Raw genomic sequence first — 17,155 nt, 5'->3', positions numbered from 1 at the left:
TCGCAGGCTCATTTAGTGCACGTGTCCTGCGTGAATCGGTTTGATTTCAATTGAAGCTCTGTGGCTGCCACTTGGCACCAGTTCTGCAGGGAGCTCCATTTGTGCAAAGTTAATTTGTGTTTTCAAGTTACGTTTCACGGATTCTCGAGCGAAGTCACTCGGAGAGTAAGCTCGCATTCCTTTTGTCGTATTCCATCGTAGTCAGCCTACAGAGCCGCTGTTTGTGGCACCTTGAGGTTTGGCTCTCACATTGGCTGTAACAGAGACTTCGGACGACGCTCTTGGTCGTGCACTCCGCTCTATCCTCTTCTCCCTCACCCATGGTGGGGAACCCATGACTTCATGTCCCATGAGGCCTACCTACCCCCTTGAAACGGCTCACAGAGCATCATAGCCAAACTAATTGGGTATTAGAGGTGAATATTTTCGACCTGTCCACAATGTCACAATTATAATTTGAACGCGCTCATTCACGGCTGTCACTCGAAGGGTCTCTTGCTGTGGCAGTGGTGACTGAGGTCTTTGTGTTAGTGTTTATTTTTTGACTTTTTATATCATAAATATATTACCTGAATAATGCCTTGAAACGGAACGTCTCATTTGCAAGGATGTCCTGGATGTCAATTAATGCATACATAGCGAACACGCAATGACCCACATGCAATGTGTGGTAGCCCCCAGGGGTATTTGACTGCACTATTGGGCCCTCGGGAGGAATGGTTCCCCACCCCAGCTCTGATGGTTCTCTCTGGGGCTCCTTGGTCACTGCTCGATCGCTTCTCGATCGCTTCTGGGGGCCCTGTCGCTCGCCACGCTGCGCAGCTACTGCTCATGCAGCCTGCGGTGGTGTCGCTTGAAGCTCCGGCTGTCCAGCTTCAGTGCCGCGCGCTCGTTGCTCGCTCGCTGTTCCCTTGCTGCTCGCTCGACCGTGGGTGGCTCGAGCCTCCAGCATTCGCAGGGTTTTGTGCTGCAGATCTCTTCGGTGGATTCGCGTTTAAACCCTCACAGTTTCAAACGCGCCGTTAACTTCTCGTGTTATTTATTTCCTAATAATACATTCGTTGAGAATGTATGTTTTGTAGGCCGTGAAGCTGCCATTGACCTAAGTAAATTTGGAATCTCATGCTTAGAAGCTGTCCTATCCCTTCTGTGACTATCAACCAGACTGCTTGGGGTGGATGGTTCGTGCATGTCTTCAATCAGAAATGTGAATCAGGCTGTGCCAGGGACTTGGGTCTAGGAGCTCTGGTCTGGAACTCATTAGGAACAATTTCTTTCGAGTCCATCCTGGTCTTGAAAACGAGATAGTGCTGTTGTATCAGAGCTGTAAAGTGTCAGGCAGCGACTGTGAGCGTCGCGTTCTCACAGGGCCTAACTTCGCATGGTCACGTGACGCGGCATACGCACGTGGTGAACGCCCAACGCACGCAGCTTGTCACCGAACTGTGACCACACCGGTACTCGGCAATGAAACACGTGAGAATGAAACCCATCGGACTCACGGCGCCGTTCCACCTGGGGATCAGCAACGTGTGGTGAAACCGCATTGTCCTGGGCAGCGAGTCAAATGGCTTCAGGCTGGTCACAGATTGGGCCGTGAGATTTAGATTTTTACTGCACAGTTACATAGAAGTGAATCTCGGTGTCAACGACATTTGTTGGTGTCCGGAGAATGATAAGGTGAAAGCATGAGAGAGTGAGAGATTGAGTTACTGAGAGGGTGACTGCAGTTATGAGGGGGAGTGGTTGAGAGAATGAGGCCCTCTACTTGAGGCTGTGGTTGCTGCTTCTCACCTGCGTCTGTCTCTCGCATCACAGACTCATGATGCTGCTGCTGCTGCTTTTGCACTCGGACTCCTCATGCTCACCCTAACGCTAACGCAACTCGTGTTTGCTGTCTCGTGTTTGTGTTCTTTTATTTGTTGTGTTCAGTTTGTCTTGGGTTTTTATTTGTCTTGCGTTTGTGTTCTTCGTGTATTCACGTCACATTTGTCCGAGTTTAATGTTGTGCGTCTTGAGCTGCCTCGTTGTGCTTGTCTAGTTTTTGTGGGTTGTGTCACGTACGACTTGTGTTCTGATGTCAGGTTGTGCTTGTTTTGTGTTTGTGATGTCTCACGGTGTGTCTCCCCATAGTGTTTGTCTCGTGTAAGGTTTTACACATTTGTGATGTGTCCTCAGGTGACGTGTTCCATGTGTGGCACGTTCATCTGCCGTTGTTGCTGTCTCGTGTATTGTGTTGTGTATCTCTTGTCTTTGTTGTCTCTGGTGTTGTGTCTTGTGTTGTGATTGTGTCGATTGTGTTCCGTGACGCCTGTCTAATCTTGCCTGGTGCTGCTGCTGCTGTTGCAAACTAAACTAACGATCGGTCTCCTCTCCTCCCTTTGCCACATCTCTGTCTCCTCTCCTCCCCGTGCCACCGTCTGCGTCTCTCCTCCCCGTGCCACCATCTGCGTGTCCCCTCCCCGTGCTGTGTCCGTGTCACCACCCGTCGTCTCCATGTCCCCTCACCGCTGCTAACTGCACCGCTATCGCGCGCTGCACTCCCCTTGCTGTTTGCAATGTGTATCTTGATCAACATTTTTATTCCCATTTTCACTTGAATCACTCATAAATGTCGGTCTTAATCCATACATTTCCACACCAAATAATTTGTTGCCATTGTTCAAATCATCACCATTTATTATAATCACGTTGCAATAATCAATTTGGCATACATTTTCGTTGTCTGTCATCATTTTAAACATAACATTGCATAACTGTGCATTATTTCATGATCCTTTATTTAATATCCATGATAATCTTAATGGATTAACACTTACGTTTTATTAATATAAACATTTGCATTTTGCGTGATTATGTTTATTAATTCCGTTTGACACAATTGTATAAACTGTTTTTGTGTTTTGTTGCTGTTTTGCATCATTGTGGCTTTGTGTCGCTTGTTTCTCTCATTGCATGGAACCATCGCATGGCCCTGCTTCTCATGGTCGCTCGCACCTCGCTCGCACCTCGCTCGCACCTCGCTCGCACCTCGCTTGCACCTCGCTCTGGCTGTTGGAAAACTGCCTCTTGGGCCTAAACTGCCCCCACGTCCCCTCTGCTGCATCACAACATGAACCCTCGCACTGATTGTCTCGGATTCATCATTGCCTCCACCACAAACTCACACCTCTCCTTGACAACCCTCACTCTTTAACATCCACTCCACATCTTAACATTGCAACTTCAACGGGCTTTGCTTATTCTGAAACATAACTGCTTATTCCCAATCTCCTCCCTGCTGCTTTCTAATCACGCCCCACGTGTTCATTAACTCCTTTTATGTTTTGTCTCTGTTATCGCTGTATCCGCACATCCAATTAATTCCGCTGTGCTGCCTCATCTCTCTGTCTTGGCTGCTGCTGTTTGTGATGGTTCCTCGCCCGTTCCTTCCCTCGCAAACATATCCCTTGTGATGTCATCTTCGACCTGATTCGGAGCTTCCAACGCCATCTCCCTCTGCTCCCTCCCTCACATAATTCCCCTCGTTTCTTATCTTCCACCGTGCCCTGCTCCTCCCCATGCCCTCCACCTCCCCCTGCCTCCTCCCGCCCTACCTTCTCCTCTGTGCCCTCCTCCTCCTACTTCTTTTCCTCCCTCTTCCTGCCTCCTCCCTGCTCCCACTTCCTTCACCTTCCTTCCCCCTCGTCCATGTGCCCTCCTCCCCATACCCCCCCCCCTCCTCCTCCTCCCTGTGCGTGCCATAGCCTGGCAAGCGACTGATCTGATGCACAACCACGTGCTGCTGCCGCCCCCTGAAGGGGCAGGCTCCCGGCGGGGGTCTCTGTCGGGCCCCGCCGAGCACCCCGGAGAGCAGCCCCCCCCAGCGGAGAGCGACAGCGTGTGGCTGCCCCAGAGCCAGCCGCACCAGCAGCACCACCACCACCATTCACACCAGCAGCAGCACCATCACCACCACCAGCAGCACCATCACCACCATCATCACCAGCAGCACCAGCAGCAGCAGCAGCCACAACAGCCACAACAGCTGCAGCAGTCACTGCAGCAGCCGCAGTATCCACTGTACCGCAGCCTGCACAGCACTCGGCGCACACACTCATACATTCACCACCAGAACTAAGAACACAGATGGGCACTCTCACTGACATACACACTCACTGTGACAGACACACACAAAGACAAAGATCTCCCATTTTAGCCTCAACAGACTGTTGGGGCAAGGGCTGTTAACGAGCCAGCGTGGCACACGAGTTTTTGGGTGGCTATGGTCACCTTTTAACATTTCACCAAGTACTCATTTGAGGCTAAGTCGACCTAGGGGAGGCCCAGAACTGGTTAAGATAATAGTTACTGATGTTGGCCGGGAATCGAACTCGGGTTGCTGTGTTCGTAGTGCAGCGCGCAAACCGCTACATGACCGCTCCCCACATTGGGCACATATATACATGTATCCACACATGTACAAATCACATTCACACATGCCTGCGTGTACATGTGTATACATGCAGATTGGCAAACACGCATTGGACAAATGTATGCTGAGACATGCACACACACCAATATGCATGCATGCACATACGTATCCACTTAGGTTCAGAGATATGCAGGCTCCCTGGGTCTCGCATAATTCACTGCATACTTTCTTTGTTTCTTTCGGTTAAGTCACGTCTAAAGATAAAATAATAAATTAAAATAATAGTATATTACGACGTTTCGATTGCAACACAAGCAATCATCATCAGGCATAAAAGAAATAGCAACAAAAATCTAACTAGAAAACTATAAACAGACATACAAGCAGACAGACATCACAACGGCACACAGAGAGAGGACACATATCGGCACAAAGAGAGGGGTCGTTTCTGTGACGGTCCCTTAAATATAGAGAGGGGGGGGCGGGGACGGAGAGAGGGAGGGGGCAGAGAAAATTAGCATATCAATGAGTGTACGGCAACGTACTGCTGCTGCAAGTAAGATGACGACGTGGCACGGGCACGCAAGCTTGAAAATTAGGAGAAAGGCACACGAAAATTAAATAACCTAGCAAAATATTGAAATGTGTATTACATCACATTTTTGTTGCTATTTCTTTTATGCCTGATGATGATTGCTTGTGTTGCAATCGAAACGTCGTAATATACTATTATTTTAATTTATTATTTTATCTTTAGACGTGACTTAACCGAAAGAAACAAAGAATGATTCCTGCAGTCACGAAAGCTCCAAAATTAAGATTCACTGCATACTGATAATTAAATCTCTGCACACACACATCTGCGTATTCACATCCGTGCGTGCACTCTTCCCACTCGTGGAGCACATCGGCAGTTTTGATTCACATGCATGACCTTGCACCGATTGTGTAGGCAAGCCCCCCGTGCGCAAGGTCTGCACACCGCTGTACACACAGACACCTTGCGCACGCACACTGACTGCACCCCGCACTCGCCACAATTATCCATACACACCGAAGTGTGTTTATACACCTCTTAGTACAAAGACAAAGATCCCTTGTATAGCCTTTACAGACTGTTAGGGCAAATGCTGTGAGCGAGCATCTACGAAGGCCTGCACAGGCACACGAAGGGATGGGTGGCCAGTACCACGCCCGGCCGCCTTTATTTCCCGAGTGGTGATGTTTACACACCGAGACTGAGTAGATTTAGGGGAGGCACAGGACTGGTTCAGATAATCGTCACAGATGTTACCCCTGAGCAGGAATCGAATTCCCGTCGCCGGGTTCGTAGCACAGCACGCAAACTGCAGCAGTCGGATTAGCACGGTTGGCCACGTATGGTGCAAGAGAGTTCAACGTACATTCACATCCCTTCATATACACAAACCTTCATATACACAAACCTGAGTAGACACTCCTGGGTGGACACACGCACACTTGTGCATACAAGCACTCGCACACACGTACCGACTTGTACCCACACACCAATAAATAGCACACACGCCTATATTAACACTGAACAGGAAACAGAAACGTAGTGGGACTAGAAGTGGTGCTGTTTGTGAGTGAGTTAGGCACTTAATGAGCTCTCTAATGCGGGAGCTGTCTCACTGCCCACATGCATGGTGCTGACGTGCAGAATTCGTGTCGTCGGTGCCTGACAGAATCGCTCATTTGCGAAAAGTATCACCATGATCTGTGGCGCGTTAAACCTGTGCACACCACTTTGCATTATGGGTATTTAATTCCGAGGGTCGGAGCACTCGGCAAGATTTGCGGGGTGGGGGGTGGCGGCTGAGCCGCCCTTGCCCGGTGTGGTTGAACTCGGAAGTTCGAATCTCGGTGGCCACTGTGACGAGTTTGGCCTCTCGGAGACTCCCTCGCACATGCGAGTGGGCACACACAGCCTGGGCTGATACGCGTGTAAAATAGAAGTTGTTTTAAGGGTTTGAACCTGTGCAGATGCACAAATGCGTGTTTAAAATATTTCAGAATGCGAACAGCAGATATCGGCTGCTGAGATGAGATTTGTGCACTTTTGTACTCAATAGGCCTCCCGTTAAGTCTAAACAATGGACGCTCATTTGCAGCAACCAATGGTAACCACACACAAGATGTGATGGAATATTCGCCGCGTTAGTCATGTCGCCGTGCGCCCCTGTGTTGCCCTTGATTCCTGTTTTACTTTGGTAATGTCATGCCCCAAGGGGTTGTGCTGTGGACGTCATGGGCGGCGGGAGGATTTGACGACTTACACTGACAAGGGTTTCTCTATGATGCACGCGAATTTGTCACCAGTCGCTCCAATCAGCAGCCAGTGTAGCATCCCCTCGACCCCATCGGAACCCCGACTCAGCCGAGACAGGACCCTCCTCTCGATACAGAAACTGTGGCTCGTTTGGGTGCTCTTGTTTGGCTCCTCAGTTGTCTTATGGCCGTAGCCAACTGCACTAATTCCTGTGTCGCTGTATTAACAACTGCGGTCATCCCAGTGATACACACATCAGCTCCATAGTCTCTTCAGTGCGTGCTTTTGGAAGCAACCAATTGAGTTTCTCCTGGTTGCGACCAAACATGAAAGAAAGCTACAACCCCAAACGATAAAAAGCTCTTCTCTAATAGATACACTTATTCTGCTTGTCCCGGACTGTTCCACACAAGCTTGAAGCGTTGTTTATGAAAAAATAATCAGTTAAAGTTGCGTTGATGGGCACTCGAGTACTGCCACTCCAGTGGCTTATTGTGAAGTGTGCAAGGCCACTGTGACATCACTAGAGTGACTGCTGACGATCACAGATCGGGATGAGTGCATGAGTCATTACAGCCATAGCTGCTGCTGACACTCATAAACAGCAATATTCATAAACCTGAAAGGACCTTAGAACAAACGATGTCTGTTGACGGAACAATTGGCTAAGAGATCGCTTGTGAAATAATGCTGTTTAAGTTGGTGGGGCCACGTCCACCACATCGGTGAGGAGGCCGCAGTGAAGTCGCTTTGTCCACGCACCAATGCTGGATGAGGGCCTTCATGCGGGTCCCAGAAAATAACAAAGGAGAGAATGATGAGGCTGGAAGTAAACAGCGCAGATGCAATTTGCATCTTCTGGTGTCACATGGAAAGCGGTCTGAGTGATGGTGACACAAGACTGCGACAAGTGGGGGCATTGGATTGCTCTAAGTGGCAACCTGTTTGCTGTACTGTGACGCAGGATGGTCTATGTTACTTATTATTCTTAATTATTCGTGTTGTTCTGCACCTGTTGGAGAGAGACCTCAAATGGTGGTGCGCCGTAGCCATGCGGCGTGACGAGTGGTCTGGACCGCGACAACTTGGGGCGTAGGAATCCTCGGATTCGGCGATCTCATCCTTGACTCGGCCAAACTCAGGCAGCCCGCTGAGGATTACAGGAGCAGCGGGAGAAGCGTCCACAGGCGGCCCTGTGCACGCCTTGTTTAGTTTGCGTGCGAGGACCTCGCTATCGCGGTGCCAGGGTGGTGCCAGGGTGGGTTTGGTGCCAAGGGGGTTTGAGACGTCGGGACCCGAGTGGCTCCGCCCAGCGGCTCTGAGTGATGCAGGAACCGGGTCTTGGGTCATTCGCCACGGTTTCAACTCGTTGCCATTTTTTCAATCAAAAGTTGTTTGGAAAATTTATTGAAAGAATGGAAATGTCTACGTCCTTCCAAACAACGCACTCTACATGTCTACGTTTTTCATAATTTGTAAAATGTGTTTGGGAAGCAGTGAATTCGTTTTATTTCCAGGAAGTTGTACGTGATGGATTCCGTCCAACAATATCTCTTTGTAATCAGGACACTACTGTAAAAACAAAGCATTGATCACAGTAAATGTTGCCAGCAGTTGCTGTTTAAGAAATAGTATTCCTTTTTGTAAAATGATACTAATTTATATGAATAGACTTTCATTGCAATAAGCCGAGTTATTTCTCCTGCAGAGATAATTGAGTTGTCACTGTCCAGCGCTGCCACTCTGCATCAGCTCTGTGCTACTTCCCTCATCATCAAGAGCCGTGATCAATCCGCTGCTGGATGAAGGCATTTCAAAACCATTTCTACGTATCATGGCCCTGCGATGTAACAATCCAGCCAGCACACGAGCTGGTATACGTCCTCTCGTAAGGCGCCGCGTTCCCTCTTTTGGCTGCCACTCCGTCATTCGTATCGATCGTCGGCCACCGTCCCTTCTTGCCGTGGCGCGTCCCGCCCACGCCTGCTTCTCTTAACGCTCAATATGATGTCATTAACTTGAGTGTGTCCTCTAATCTTTGTGTTCTACTTGCAGTCTCACAATGTTATTTCCAGTAGATTTAACACAGGTGCGCAGATCACATACAAAAGCTCTCATCCCTATTTAGACGTCGAGCTCAATAGTGAATGCGTGGCCAATTTGTCATTTTGACGGCCAACTCAGTTTAGAGAAAGTGTATGTATGTATAACACGTCGGCTTTCGTGACCAATATCATCCATAATAGAGGGTTTTTTTGGGTTAGATCGCTTAGTGCTGCGTGGAAACGAATAATCAATACATTGTGCAAATGAATGGCTACAAAGGGCAGCATACTTCCATAGGGATTACCGTTGATACATCTATTTAATACACACAATAGACAGGAAGGACAAGTTCAAAGGCTCGCATAATGCATAATGTACGTTGCTTCAGTAATTCCCCCCCCCCCCCCCACGTGGCGCAAGAGTGCAGAAGCGTGGTCAACACATCTACGTCTCTATATAAGGAACAAAACAGTTAGACTTCTGCACAAATCTGGCTGTCGCCTGATGAAGCTATTTGTAATTACTGGCGAAACGTTGTACTCAGATTGTAAATGTTGTGGCTTCGCTCCCTCCAACACACCGGTGTACTGTACTAGTGACGAATTGGCACGTTCTGTTTACTTAACAACCCTTACTAGTTGGCTGTGTCGGGTGGTGGAAGGTTTGAACGACGCATTTACGCGTTATAACCCAAAAATCTCTGATGGATGGATGGATGTATCCATAATAGAGGTTTTTGGGATAGATCACGTAAATATAAATGTCGTTAAACCCACCACCACCCGACAGTCAATTAGTGAGGTTTGTCACGTGAACAGAACATGCCGATTGGTTACTAGTACAGGGCACACCGGTCTGTTGGAGAATGAACCCACAACATTTGCAATTCGAGTATGACATTCTGCCAGTAATTACAGGCGACAGAGTTGTGGAGGAATCCTCCGGTTTCGGTCTTAAATAGAGGGATAAATAGGATGTCACTTGTGAGCCAATCAGGTACGAAGGCCAGAACGGGGGTTAATGTCTGCATGTAAATTACAATGGATATCCAGCCGAACACACTCGGGTACGAATTGGTGTGTTTAGTTTACGTGACAAACCTCACTAATTGGCTGTGTCGGGTGGTGGCAGGTTCAACAAAACAATGCGATTTAACCCAAAAACCTCTTATGGATAGTATTTGTCGCGAAAGCCTGTGTTTTAAACTGTGTGTATGTATGTTGAACGTCTTTCACACTGTACGTTGCCAACCGTGCTAACCGGAGGTGCTCAAGGGGCCATCCCAACAGGAAGCAGTCTGATTTGGTTGCTTAAATAACAATATGGCCACATTCTGTTATTGTGAGCTGGTGGTCTGGATAGGGCTGAGAGATGTTGTCCATGTGATGCTGCACACCGCTGTGCTGTCAAATCTCGTTATTCCCAGCCTGCAATGTTTATTTGTATGTTGAACTTCTTTCACACTTACGTTGCCAACCACGTAAATCAGAGGTGTGGGGAGGGACAACCAACTTCCACTTGTAGTTTTGTTTGAAATAGTGCTGTGAATCTACTCCTGGCTCGTGCTCTCGCCCAGAGCCCACATTCTCTATTCTGTCTCCATGTATGTGAGAGATGGCAGTACAGCAAGTAGGCTGTCGACCGTTGTGTACACTGGTTGTACTGAGATGTGGCACACTGCGATCTGAGTTCTCCAATGTGCTCACCAGTATGAGTGTTGTCGATAATGCAGGATCCTCTTTAAATAGTCTTAGTCTCGGCGAGGCTCTCCTGGGTAAATCATGTTATTTTTATTAACAAATTTTGCTCTATTTTGCCGATTCATTAAGTTATTGCCATAACGCATTAATTTCCCTGCAATGATTATACCAACTATGCTAAGCTCTCCTTCCCGTACAAAGGGAAGCGCCTGACTCGCACCCCCGGTGCAGTCTCTCAGGCTGGTGCACACGGGTGTCACCGTGACCCACGGTGAGGACGTGGAGAGAAGAGAAAGGGGAGGTGGCGACCGGCCCTGTGGCTCGGTCGGTCTGGTGCGGCTGCCGAATCGGGGGAATTTTTAAAAGCACAAACGCGCGTCGGCATCAGATCCCTGGTGTCATCCGAATCAAGGTTAATGGTAAAAATTCGTTTTGAGTACAAATATTTACAAATAATCCCATTGCGTCGTGTTTATATAGAACCTCGCGTCTACGAGTGTGACATTGCAGCGTAGATTTGTAGGCAGGTTATCCTGCACGCGTGTGTATGTGTGCATACATGATGTGTGTTTTAAGCTGGATTTTTAATGCAAATGTTAGTATTTACACAGATGTGTTTTTAAATTATTGTTTTCTAAGCATCAATAATGACGCAGTTTATTCCGCGATGACTTTTGCACGCTCGTGTTTAACTGCGGTCCAGCATTTGTGATCTCGTAGATTCCTTGTCCTTAGAAGAAGACACCATCCCATAATCACACGGTTCCTCAATCCATTAGCTTCCCACCCAGGCCGTGTCCCACTGCAGCGTGAACAGTTCAAGTGGAAAGTATAGACGATATTACGAGCAAATCACGTCCGATCACGAAAGCCGAGCATGGTTGAGCCAAATGCGGACCGTCTTAAAAACGCCATGAAATTTGGACTTCCCTGGTTAAACGAAGGAAATTGTTATTGTTGTCACTGTGAGAGCATGGGCAGCTTTCTCATGATAACACTCTGTGATGTCCCTGCAGTAATACATTCACATTGATGTCTCATGTTCCCTAATTAAATACTTGGCTGATGTTAAATTCTTATATTTTTCTCACCAACGAAGCTTCAAGAGTGTGGGGTATACACGGCATAGGTGTGTAGCTACAAGATGATGGCCATGTGCTTTGGGTTGTATCTTTATAGGAGAAGGAACTAGACTTGTAGTAATTAAAAGTAATTTAACCCTCGTATTTTCATGACATGGACCTTCGGGAACACGGCCTCCTCGTGGCTCGAGGAGTCCTGTCGTCAGGCCGCGAAGATGGTGGAATAACGACGGCATTTTTACCAAATCTCAAGAACCGTTATTTATTTTAAACAACCCTTGCCAGCCATACGAAGGGAGCCCCATTCATCTCCGCTGGAAGCCAGGTGTGAGCCCAAATTCGGGTTCCAGTCGCCCTTCATGACACCGGGTTCTGAAGTGTAACAAGGTGTGAAGTGTAACAAGGTGATGGTCTCAGCCCGCTCACCAATGAGTACATGAAAAACAACCATCTGAGTTCTAAAATATTAAAATATTACCATGTTGGATGACTGACACCATGCAGACAGAGGACAGCTCTTGACACCACAGCACGTGCTGGGCGAGACGTGCACATTGAAGGGACTCGACTGACTGGTCGCATAAAATACCATAATTGATGTGAAATTAAATAAACCATTTGTTTATATACAGAGCTGGGAGTGCAGGGCATCCCAGGGTACTTTACAACAGTGGTTCACCTGGGGTGCACGCACGCACCCCAGGTGTGAGACATATGGGCAGATTTTTTTAGAAGGTAAATCATGGAAACACAAATTAAGTATGGGTACGCAAGTACAACTACTTTGTTTCATTAAACCTCTGTATTTGTTAACGTAAATTGTTTTACGATTGAGAACCAAAGGGGTGCAAGGCTGCAGTAAAGGGTAAGAACCACTGCTTTACAAGAACAAACATCTAAAACCTCAAGCCATTGCCGAATCATCAAACTCAAAAAGCAGGTAGCTCACATGAATGTTTAGAAGTTTTATTTAACAAATTTGATCGCAATTCCTGATGCAAGTCGGAGTCATGTTCCGAAGGCAGGGAGATGGCCGCGGAGGTGGCTGTGTGGCCATGTCTACCGGGTCCACTCCCTGGCAAGCTCCGAGTCCCTGCTGAGTGGGCTAGTCCGTGGTCCTAGTACTAATGACTCTCAGACTCGAGTGTGGTGCTGCTGCTGCTTGTGGTTAAATCCTGGTGCGCCGGTACATTGGGCGCGGTGCTTCTTTTCGCCCTCTTCAGAGCACGGCGTGCGGTGAAGGTGGCGCCGTGTTGATGTTCTCCCTATACTGTGGCCGTGCGATTCCACTCCCTGACAAATAAACAGTGGTGCACACGGTGTCCGCGTGCCTGTCAGATGCCACACGGTTGGGCCGGTGACTGACCCTGTAGAGGGTAACTGGGCTGTGGCGTCAATGGACGCTGCAGTGTCTGGTGGTGTGTGATGTGTGTATTGGTATGTTTATGCGTGAACGAGTGTGTGTGTGATTCATTGTTTCTGTGTATACGAGTGTTATGAGAGAGTGTGTGGGGAGCGGTAGGATAGTGGTTGGCATACTGCGCTACAAACCCGGTGGCCCGAGTGACGAATATTTGAACCGGCCCTGGGCCTCCCCTAGATCGACACAACCTCAAATTAATACCTGCTGTGGTGTGTAAGCATCGCCACTGGGGAGACAAAGGCGGTCGGGCGTAGTGATGGCCACCTGCCCCCTCGTGTGCCGTGCCGGACTTCATAGGTGCTCGCTAACAGCACTTGCCCCAACAGTCTGTTCAAACTATATGGGGGAATCTTTGTTTTTTGGGTTGCTGTCTTTCTATGTATACCAGTGTGTGTACAAGTGTGGGGAGCAGTAGCACTATTTTACATCTATTTCGACCATGTAGTTCGTGAAGCCTTCAATAGCTGTACCGGAGGAATTTCCATCTGGTACAGATACAATGGGATGGCAGATCAATGCCCAGGTGCGGTCAAGGGATGGCTCCCTATTGCTAAACCACGTTATGTATGCCGATGATCTGGTAATTGCTGCTCACTCGGCGCTGCTGCTGAACCTGGAGCTTTCCACTAAGAGGTGGGGCCTTACCATCAGCCCCACCAAAACTAAGCACCTGCCTGGGTATGTTGTACCATCGGACACTCCACCCCCACAACTCCCAATTGGTGATAGGGCAGTTGTGGAGAGCTTCCCCATACCTGGCCAGTGTGCTCATAACCGGCTCCGGTTTAACAGCAGAGGTCTCACTCCGAATCAGTCGAGCTGCATTATCTTTTCATCGGTTGCGTAACGCTGTGTGGAAGCTACCTGGTCTGTCGCTCCACACGAAGCTTCAGGTCTTCTCGGCCACGATTATTCCCTCCCTTCTCTACGCTTGCGAAACGTGGACCCCCCTAATGAAACATCTTCGTCGGTTAGAAACATTTAGGCTGGCCTGCCTACGATCCATCCTAGGTTTAACCAGGCTGGATTGTGTGAGGAGCTCACAAATCCTTGAAAGATCTGGACAAAGTCCCATCGGTGAGCTCCTCCGGCAGGCAAGGCTGCATTGGCTGCACCATGTCGCTCGCATGCCTAGCCACCGCATGCCTAAACAGCTTTTGTTCAGCTGGATCGAGGGGGCGAAACGGGCACGACATGGGCTAGAGAAGAGATGGAGTGATGTGGTACAGGAGGACGTGGAGCTAAGTGGACTTGCCAATGACTGGTACCAGCGGTGTCAAGATCAGCCTCTGTGGAGGAGGCTCGTGAAAGACGCTACTGGGCAGTTGGAGGCAGTCGCCCTCCAACAACAACGGAGGGCGGAGGAGCAACGCTCACAACAACGGGCGGAGCGCCGGGTGGCTAAAGCACAGCAAGTTGGCACAGTAGAGGGCACAGGTGGTGCATCAGCCAGTCATCTCAGTCGGTCGACCCGTGGCATTTGGGTCTGCCCCGTGACCTGCCAGCGGGCGTTCGACACTTCACGTGGCCTCAAGGTGCACATAGCCTGGCACAAGCGTCGTGGTGACGTCACCGCCACTTAGTGGCGAATGGCGGTTTTTGTTGTTGGAGCAGTAGCAGTGCTCGGCGGACTGCTACGAATGCAACGACTCGAGTTTGAGTCCCTGCCATGAGTAACATAAGTGCGAGCGATACTGAACTGGGTCTGAGCTCCTCCATTTTCGACTCGGCCTTAAATGAGGACCCGGAGCAGCGCGTAAACATCACTACTAGGGAAATAAAGATTACCGAGTGTGGTTCTGGCCAGACCATCCCTCCGTGTGCTGTTCCAGCTTTAATAGATGATTGCCAACAGCACTTGCCACAGCAGTCTGTATGGCTCTTGAGATTATCTTTCAGGTTGAGTGTACATGGTTATGAACTATGAGAGTATTACATGTATGTAAGTGTCACAATCAGAATATTGGCACATTGAAAAGTGTGGGTAGTGTCCACATCTGTTGGCTCGTGTAATCTGGGCCTGGACCATGACCGTTGCTCGTGATCCATTTGCACTTCCGGTGGCCAAAAAGTCCATGGAGCCTCGGGCCGGTGACCATTGCCCAGCAGTAGAGCGTTCGCCGCTTGTTGAAGAGGTTCATGGCTGGAATCCAGTGGCCGCCCCGGTTAACACTGCGGCATTAACCATAAAATATGCACTGACTGCTTTGCAGTGGACGTTAAAGATCCTGTTCAGTCATTTGCAGGATTAGGCCACTGTATCAACGTAATGATCCAGGACTGCTTGGCAGAGTGGCTGGCAGGAGGAATGGAGAGAAAAATCAGCACCAAACCAATTCCTTAACGCAGATCCTACAGTTTGCCCACCTGGCTCCAACCTTCCATGCCGTCAGTGGGCCCTATTGAACAGCTGCCAGAGAGGGCAAGGTCTCTTGCAGCCAACCTCCACCGTTGGGGTCTTCGTGACAACCCATACTGCAACTGTGGCACTACGAACGATACGGCGTGTTGTTGTCCACTCAGCTTGGCGGAGGTCTCCACGAGAGACACGCGTGGGAATGTGGCCACTGAGGAGGCTACCGCACAGCTCGGCGATTACACACTCGCTCAATGGAAATGATACAAATTTTAATATTACCTGAAAATTCCTAAGCTTAAGTTCAAATGTTCCGTTATTTTGATTTGTTACACAGTTGATCCCGTTTAGCCAGTAGTTTGGCTATTTTACAAGGGATATCTGTGGTGCTTGAGCACAGCAGCAACAAGAATGCATACAGCAGCAATCATCACTCTTACTGCCAAAACTTGGCAGGACCTTCCTGAAAATAGTGAGGCTTTGCTGGGCAAACAAGCGGAATATTAATGTAATACATATGCACCACGCAGAAATGACTGCCACTGTAGTAAATGGCAACTTGTGTGGTCGTTTGTCTTGGTCGGGGAGTCATGGTGGAATAGTTATCACGCTTGCACTGCAATCCTCGTAAATGAGGTTCAGCTCCTGGCCTTGGTACGAAAGCCCAGATCTCGAACTCCACACACTCGTTGCAGAAGGTGCGAGGGATGGGACCTAGTTTTAAGGAGTGGGCAATCGGGGTGGACATCCACGATGCACAGGTGTCAGGGGGAGGGACTGACAATATATGAAGAACACCAGAAATCTGCATCCAGTGTAAGAGATTCGAGATGCGGATAAACAGCTACATAATCCTAGAGAGATGGAGAGACAAACGCAGACAAACTGAGAGATAAACGGGAAGACAGAGAGATCTAGAGGAGATGTAGACATACTGCGAGTCTGCTACCATCATCTCAACTGTTAAAGTTGCCCATGAGAGTCATTCATGAACAATCAATGTGTCATCCTGTGCACCACCCCTTGTGAGTCCCACATGAGAGTTATCCCACGAGTCGTCCATGGCAATCATCCCTCTGAGGTACCTTTGAGTCGCCCTGTGAGGGTTGTCCTGTGAGACTTGCCCATGAGTCACCCCTGAGTGTCATCCTTGATGTTCCTCTGCTCAGTTTGTCCCCGGGAAGCGACGCCGCAGTTGCTGCTGCCCGAGGAGGAAAAAATCATCATGGAGGAGATGAGCGGAAATGGACAGACGGTCATCGAGGAGAAGTGAGAGTGTGTGAGAGTGAGTGCGAGTATACTGTGTGCGCTGTGTGTGTGTCTCTGTGTCAACATGTGTATATATGTGTACGCGAGTGTGTGTCCACGTGTATGTATATAAGTGCATGTGTGTATATGACCGGCTCCGGTTTAACAGCAGAGGTCTCACTTCGAATCAGTCGAGCGGCATTATCTTTTCATCGGTTGCATAACGCTGTGTGGAAGCTATCTGGTCTGTCGCTCCGCACGAAGCTTCAGGTCTTCTCGGCCACGGTCATTCCCTCCCTTCTCTACGCTTGCGAAACGTGGACCCCCCTAATGCAGCATCTTCGTCGGTTAGAAACATTTAGGCTGGCCTGCCTACGATCTCTCCTGGGTTTAACCAGGCTGGATTATGTGAAGAGCTCACATATCCTCGACAGATCTGGACACATTCCCATTAGTGAGCGCCTCTGGTGGGCAAGACTGTGTTGGCTGGGCCATGTAGCCAGCATGCCCAAGCAGCTTTTGTTTGACTGGATAGAGGGGACCAAATGGGTAGGGCATGGGCTGGAGAGGAGATGAACTGATGCGGTACAGGAGGA

General features: G+C 49.0%; 1 protein-coding gene across 6 annotated transcripts in view; it reads left to right on the top strand.

The window, feature by feature from the left end:
• Positions 1-17,155, top strand: part of LOC144950036 (rho guanine nucleotide exchange factor 7-like) — a 78,772-nt gene that overhangs the window by 54,902 nt on the left and 6,715 nt on the right. For 4 of the 6 annotated variants that reach the window (XM_078880001.1, XM_078880003.1, XM_078880000.1 and 1 more), the window contains exon 20: positions 3,747-12,852. In XM_078880001.1, the coding sequence (XP_078736127.1) occupies positions 3,747-4,120 (374 nt within the window). In that variant the 3' untranslated portion in view covers positions 4,121-12,852. Of the gene's footprint in view, positions 1-3,746; positions 12,853-16,480; positions 16,581-17,155 lie in introns of those variants that run through there. The other 2 variants (XM_078880006.1, XM_078880004.1) reach the window with 1 other exon arrangement.

Source organism: Lampetra fluviatilis, chromosome 56 (assembly GCF_964198595.1).
Source record: "Lampetra fluviatilis chromosome 56, kcLamFluv1.1, whole genome shotgun sequence".
Classification (NCBI taxonomy): domain Eukaryota; kingdom Metazoa; phylum Chordata; class Hyperoartia; order Petromyzontiformes; family Petromyzontidae; genus Lampetra; species Lampetra fluviatilis.
This window is presented reverse-complemented; position numbering and strand designations above follow the sequence as displayed.